Source organism: Nanorana parkeri, unplaced genomic scaffold (genome assembly GCF_000935625.1).
Source record: "Nanorana parkeri isolate BGI_ZX_2015 unplaced genomic scaffold, ASM93562v1 scaffold2568, whole genome shotgun sequence".
NCBI classification, from domain to species: domain Eukaryota; kingdom Metazoa; phylum Chordata; class Amphibia; order Anura; family Dicroglossidae; genus Nanorana; species Nanorana parkeri.
In genome coordinates this window covers 11,772-19,213 of record NW_017308836.1, presented here as the reverse complement: position 1 = coordinate 19,213, position 7,442 = coordinate 11,772, and the positions used below count along the sequence as shown (strand labels likewise).

General features: G+C 53.4%; 1 protein-coding gene across 1 annotated transcript in view; it reads left to right on the top strand.

Moving 5' to 3' along the window:
* Window positions 1-4,644, top strand: part of LOC108801939 (cornifelin homolog A-like) — a 6,723-nt gene extending 2,079 nt beyond the window's left edge. Inside the window, exon 3 of the mRNA XM_018573845.1 lies at window positions 4,431-4,644. Within this exon, the coding sequence (XP_018429347.1) occupies window positions 4,431-4,644 (214 nt within the window). The remainder of the gene's footprint in view (window positions 1-4,430) is intronic.
* Window positions 4,645-7,442: the final 2,798 nt, after the last annotated feature.

Below are 7,442 nucleotides of genomic sequence, written 5' to 3'. Positions count from 1 at the left end.
GAGGAGAGACAGCCAGGAGAGAGTGAGGAGAGACAGCCAGGAGAGAGGGAGGAGAGACAGCCAGGAGAGAGTGAGGAGAGACAGCCAGGAGAGAGTGAGGAGCGATAGCCAGGAGAGAGTGAGGAGAGATAGCCAGGGGAGAGTGAGGAGAGATAGCCAGGAGAGAGTGAGGAGAGACAGCCAGGAGAGAGTGAGGAGAGATAGCCAGGAGAGAGTGAGGAGAGATAGCCAGGAGAGAGTAAGGAGAGATAGCCAGGAGAGAGTGAGGAGAGATAGCCAGGAGAGAGTGAGGAGAGATAGCCAGGAGAGAGAGGAGAGACAGCCAGGAGGGAAATTGAGAGGAAAGAGGAGAGACAGCCTGGAGAGAGTGAGGAGAGACAGCCAGGAGAGAGAATGAGAAGAGATAGCCAGGAGAGAGAGTGAGAAGAAACAGCCAGGAGAGAGTGAGGGAGGGGAGACAGTCAGGAGAGAGTGAGGAGAGACAGCCAGGAGGGAAAGTGATTTGCAAACAATGGCCCCTCCCCCAGACAGCCTGCTACCTATAGAAGAATGGTTCACATCAAATAGTGACAAGTTCTCTCTCTAGATGAAATATTAAACTGGAAACACGCAGCAAACAAAGTTCTCCGGGGTAATAAGTCTCTGCAGCCCTAGGTCCGTGGTCTGTAGGAAGGAGGCTAGCCATCAGGCTCCTCCAGCAGCCCTAGGTCTAATGAGAAGAGACAGCCAGGAGAGAGAATGAGAAGAAACAGCCAGGAGAGAGTGAGGAGAGACAGTCAGGAGAGAGTGAGGAGAGACAGCCAGGAGAGAGAATGAGAAGAGACAGCCAGGAGAGAAAATGAGAAGAGACAGCCAGGAGAGAAAATGAGAAGAAACAGCCAGGAGAGAGTGAGGAGAGACAGTCAGGAGAGAGCGAGGAGAGACAGTCAGGAGAGAGTGAGGAGAGACAGCCAGGAGAGAGCGAGGAGAGACAGCTAGGAGAGAGATTGAGGAGAGACACTAAGGAGGGACAGCCAGGAGGATGAGTGAGGAGTGATAGTCTGGAGAGTGTGCCCTTCAAGAGTTATCTGCACACTGTTTTTCAGACACTTACTTCCCCCCCGAGTCCCAGTGTCTCTCTGTGTCCCGTGCCTCCTCCATGCTCTCAAGATGGAACACCACGACCAGGTTGCCTCTGTCCACCTGACATTGTGACATCTTGTGTCCGTGCTTCAGCCGGCCTGAAACCGAAAAAGAGCACATACAGGACTCAAAACCCGGACAGTTTGGGTGAATCCCAGAGAGGTGGCATCCCTATGCTCGGGGTGATTAGTGTGCGCCCAGAAACACCCAGCACACCCCGTGCGCACGCCTATGAGACATAGCCACATCCTCTGATCTGACCATCAGGATTAGGTGATAACTGTATTATGTGTCTGAGCTGCTTTCAGTACCTGGAGACAAAGCTTCAGCCAGAGGCAGTGTCACTGTCACTGTTTTCTGAGCATTTGGAACACATACCAGATACAATGTGTCTACAAACCTCTTATCACATGACAGGAAAAAGCTTGAAGATAAATGGTGACGTGTTGAGGGCGATGGCGCACAGCCCACCAAGAGCCTCAGCTAGAACCATGGACCCTCAGTCCGCATGTATTGCAGTATTGGTTCCGAGAACCATTTGTTCTCACTCTATGTGTAGCCTGTAATGGAATGTAAATACATGGGGCAGCCATATTCAATGAATACATGTGTGAGATGTGCTGCACCTCTGTCTCTGAGTGCTCGTCTCTGCACAGGAGTGACAGCCAATATGACGTAAAATGACAAAAATAATTCCTCTTCCATCTGTCTCCTCTCTTCCCATCCTCTTCCATCCGTCTCCTCTGTTCCCATCCTCTTCCATCCGTCTCCTCTCTTCCCATCCTCTTCCATCCCTCCCCTCTCTTCCCATCCTCTTCCATCTGTCTCCTCTCTTCCCATCCTCTTCCATCCCTCCCCTCTCTTCCCATCCTCTTCCATCTGTCTCCTCTCTTCCCATCCTCTTCCATCCCTCCCCTCTCTTCCCATCCTCTTCCATCTGTCTCCTCTCTTCCCATCCTCTTCCATCCCTCCCCTCTCTTCCCATCCTCTTCCATCTGTCTCCTCTCTTCCCATCCTCTTCCATCCCTCCCCTCTCTTCCCATCCTCTTCCATCTGTCTCCTCTCTTCCCATCCTCTTCCATCCCTCCCCTCTCTTCCCATCCTCTTCCATCTGTCTCCTCTCTTCCCATCCTCTTCCATCCCTCCCCTCTCTTCCCATCCTCTTCCATCTGTCTCCTCTCTTCCCATCCTCTTCCATCCCTCCCCTCTCTTCCCATCCTCTTCCATCTGTCTCCTCTCTTCCCATCCTCTTCCATCCCTCCCCTCTCTTCCCATCCTCTTCCATCTGTCTCCTCTCTTCCCATCCTCTTCCATCCCTCCCCTCTCTTCCCATCCTCTTCCATCTGTCTCCTCTCTTCCCATCCTCTTCCATCCCTCCCCTCTCTTCCCATCCTCTTCCATCTGTCTCCTCTCTTCCCATCCTCTTCCATCCCTCCCCTCTCTTCCCATCCTCTTCCATCTGTCTCCTCTCTTCCCATCCTCTTCCATCCCTCCCCTCTCTTCCCATCCTCTTCCATCTGTCTCCTCTCTTCCCATCCTCTTCCATCCCTCCCCTCTCTTCCCATCCTCTTCCATCTGTCTCCTCTCTTCCCATCCTCTTCCATCCCTCCCCTCTCTTCCCATCCTCTTCCATCTGTCTCCTCTCTTCCCATCCTCTTCCATCCCTCCCCTCTCTTCCCATCCTCTTCCATCTGTCTCCTCTCTTCCCATCCTCTTCCATCCCTCCCCTCTCTTCCCATCCTCTTCCATCTGTCTCCTCTCTTCCCATCCTCTTCCATCCCTCCCCTCTCTTCCCATCCTCTTCCATCTGTCTCCTCTCTTCCCATCCTCTTCCATCCCTCCCCTCTCTTCCCATCCTCTTCCATCTGTCTCCTCTCTTCCCATCCTCTTCCATCCCTCTACTCTCTTCCCACCCTCTACCATCTCTCTCCTCTCTTCCCATTCCTCTTCCATCCCTCTCCTCTGTTCCCATCCTCTTCCATCCCCCCTTTCTCTCTTCCCCTCCTCTACCTTCCCTCTCCTCTCTTCCCATCCTCTTCCATCCCCCTTTCTCTCTTCCCATCCTCTACCATCCCTCTCCTCTCTTCCCATCCTCTTCCATCCCTCTACTCTCTTCCCATCCTCTTCCATCCCTCTACTCTCTTCCCACCCTCTACCATCTCTCTCCTCTCTTCCCATCCTCTACCATCCCTCTCCTCTCTTCCCACCCTCTACCATCTCTCTCCTCTCTTCCCACCCTCTACCATCCCTCTCCTCTCTTCCCATCCTCTTCCATCCCTCTACTCTCTTCCCACCCTCTACCATCTCTCTCCTCTCTTCCCACCCTCTACCATCTCTCTCCTCTCTTCCCATCCTCTTCCATCCCTCTCCTCTCTTCCCATCCTCTTCCATCCCCCTTTCTCTCTTCCCATCCTCTACCATCCCTCTCCTCTCTTCCCATCCTCTTCCATTCCTCTTCTCCCTTCCCATCCTGTTCCACCCCCCTTTCCTCTTCCCATCCTCTTCCATCCCCCTTTCCTCTTCCCATCCTCTTCCATCCCCCTTTCTCTCTTCCCATCCTCTTCCATCACTCTCCTCTCTCCCCATCCTCTTCCATCACTCTCCTCTCTTCCCATCCTCTTCAATCCGTCTTCTCCCTTCCCATGCTCTCCCATCCCCCTTTCCTCTTCCCATCCTCTTCCATCCCCCTTTCTCTCTTCCCATCCTCTTCCATCCCTCTACTCTCTTCCCATCCTCTTCCATCCCTCTACTCTCTTCCCATCCTCTTCCATCCCTCTCCTCTCTTCCCATCCTCTTCCATCCCTCTACTCTCTTCCCATCCTCTTCCATCCCTCTACTCTCTTCCCATCCTCTTCCATCCCTCTACTCTCTTCCCATCCTCTTCCATCCCTCTCCTCTCTTCCCATCCTCTTCCATCCCTCTCCTCTCTTCCCATCCTCTTCCATCCCTTCCCTCTCTTCCCATCCTCTTTCATCCCTCTCCTCTTGTACTCTCCCTCCTCTGTTGTCCCTTCTTGTACCTCTGTCTATCTCCCTTCTCTATCTCCTTCCCCTGTCCTATCCTTCTTTCCTCTCTATCTCCTTCTATCCTTTCCCCCCTTTTGTTTCTCTATTCCCCCTCTCTATCTCTTTCTCCCTCCTTTTCTTCTCTTCTTCCCTCCCCTATCATCATCATCATCTCTCTGTCCCTCACTCTCTCTCCTCTCTCTTCTCTATCTCCTTCTCTTCTTCCCTCCCCCTATCATCATCATCATCATCATCTTTTCTTCTGTCCCCCCCCCCCCCCGGGTTCGTTTTTTTTTCGATCAGCGCTGATTGCTGTATATTGTACTGGTGTTTCACCTGCGCCTGGTGCCAGATGGCTCGAGAGATAAAGAAATACAAGCACCCGACTTCCATGGTGACAGCTCACACCACCACCGTGACCATGCCAGGGCAGACCGTCATGTACCCCGTCCCTTCGTACCAACCTCAGCCAACCAACATTATGAATGTGAACAATGTGAACCCGGTGCGCTACTAGTGGATGGAGGGAAACAAACCTTCTCAGCGGAGAATCAATCGAGAGAGAGACAAGGAGGGGGGCTGTGTAGTCACTGTTTGATGTGGGGGGGCTGTGTAGTCACTGTTTGATGTGGGGGGGCTGTGTAGTCACTGTTTGATGTAACACATGAATATCAATAAAAGTAAGTGCAGAAAAATCTTGTTTTCCCTTCTGTATACTTTCATGTCAATAAATGGCGGTTCAGCCTCAGCAGTGACACAACCTGAGAAATGTTTCTTTATATTGAGGTGACACGAGCCAGCCATTTCAATGCAAATAAAAAAAGTCCCCCAAGCTGGATTATCCGGCCTGCAAACGTCCCCCCAATTCCAGAACCCTGCCGTTCATATATCCGAAGGATCTGCAATCATATATTTAGGAAACCAAAACCTTCACAAGTTACAGTGCGTGTGATCCCAGTCAACAATTAGAACTCCAGTCCGGGGGGCGTGGTCTACCTATGGCGGCGGGTGGACGTGTGTAGCTGAGGCTCCCGATCCATCCCCGAGTTGCTAGAGTATTGTGGACACTTCGCCTCTCCCTACATCTACCATGGGGAAAAGAACCCAGAAGTCGGGCTCCAACAAGAGACCCAGTGCGGGCTCGCTCAAACGCATGTGGGCGACGAACTCCCCGCCGGACGGCAGTGCGGCCTTGCACGTGCTTCCAACCCTGTCTCCAGACGCGGCCTACATTGGATTCTGCACGCCGCCGACCGCCTCCTCAGGACGACACAGCGGCACTGTCGGAAGCGGACGAATCGGATGAGGGATCCGACATGTCAGTGCGCACCCTAGCACACTCCCTGCCGACCAAGAGGGAACTGTCAGCCATGTTCTTGTGCTTGGAGACCTCCATTAAAACGGATCTGACGGCGCTTCGATCAGAGCTATCGCACACACTACACCGCGTGGAGGCGGTGGAGGATCGTCTAGACCCTTGGTTCTCAACTGGTGGGTCGTGACCCAAAAGTGGGTCGCGACCCCGTGTTCAGTGGGTCGCCGCATGCCTTCCACTTTTCTAGACGAGAGGCTCCTCAGCCAACCTCTAGCGCAGCACTGTCAGTTCTCGTGCCAAGCGGCCATCCAAAATATGCTGCCCGGCGCAGAGTTTCAGCTTGAGGTGGGATGGGATGGGGCTATGGCCGCGAGGGAGCTCCATCCATATGTGCATTGCTTACTCACGTGTTCTATAGAGTGACTATTCATTTGTATGGTACCCCAAACGCATCTCCCACCCACAGTTCGTATGCCCGCACCAAAACATGCAGTACCCTAATGTTGTGCGTTCCATTGCAGTGCAACTTGGGTCGCAACTTAATGACCGAGGACAAATGTGGGTCCCGAGGTTACACGGGTTGAGAACCACTGGTCTAGACGACCACGCAAAAGCCATCAGCGAACTGCAGAATCAGGGTAAGCAAACTTGGATGCAGACCCGTCAAGCCCTGTATAAGATTGAGGATCAGGAGAATAGGAACCGCAGGAACAACCTGCGCCTCCGCGGCCTTCCTGAAGCAACGGGAGACGCGGACCTCGCGGACACCGTTAGGGGCATCTTCAATACCATCCTGGGACGCTCCCCTACCTCCACTATGCTGTTTGATCGGGCTCACAGGGCCCTGCGGCCCAGAGCACTAGCGGGAGAGCTGCCCCGTGACGTCATACTAGCGGGAGAGCTGCCCCCGTGCGCCTCCATTACTATACCGACAAGGCCCTGCTCCTCACCCACCTCAAACCCTCCTCAGAAGTGGACTTTGATGGGGCAAAGATACAGATCTTCCCAGACCTCGCACCGGAGACCCTCGCCCGCAGAAGGAGACTGAGCAACAACTGAAGGACCCTGTTGCAACAACTGAAGGACTCCCACATTCCATATCACTGGGGATTCCCCGCCTGCCTCATTGCCACTCGTGGGGGTAGATCAACAGTCCTGCGATTCCCGGAGGAGCTGGGGGATTTCTGTTCCGAGCTGGAGATTACCGTGCCGGAGCTTCCTGAGTGGGTCGAACAACCGCCGGCCTGGCGCTTCACCCCTTCGCCTCACTGGCAACGAGCGGAACTGAAGACGCAACGTGGATCCAGACCCATGTCGTCTCCCCCCCACCCCATCTCTGGGGGTTGAGCTGCTGAGCTGCCGCGTTATTTGCCCCTGCCCCTGTTTTGAGAGAATCGGTCCCTTTTTCGCTCCCTGCTATGGGTCCTAAATGGGTGCCCTCCTTTACCATCTGCCGGAGGCACCTCTACCGCCAATTGTCCTTATGTTTCACCCCTCCCTTTGTCTATGTATCCCTTGTCTGTGGTCCCCGGGTCTTGACCTTGCTCAGTTCCTCGATATTCTCGGGGGAGCTCCCCTGCGGCACACACAAATGGCGGCTTTGAAACTAATCTCATATAACGTGAGAGGCCTGAACTCCCCACGTAAACGTTTTCAGATACTGTCTGAAGTCAACAGATGTGAGGCGGATGTGGTTTTCTTCCAGGAGACACATCTCTCCTACATCTCCCCGACGCTGATTAAAGCTCAGCAATACCCGCTCTGGTACTACAGCGCCTCACCCACTAAACGTGCCAAGGGAGTCACCATTGGGTTCCGCAGGGGACTCTGTGTACAGCTTCGTGATAGAATGAACGACCCAGAGGGTAGGTTTCTCCTCCTCCAAGTCGCCATTCAAGGTATTGAATTTACATTGGCTAATGTATACTTCCCTAATATCCATCAAGTGACTTTTTTGAAGAGAGTCCTGGGCAAAATTGGGGACTTCCGAAAAGGTAGAC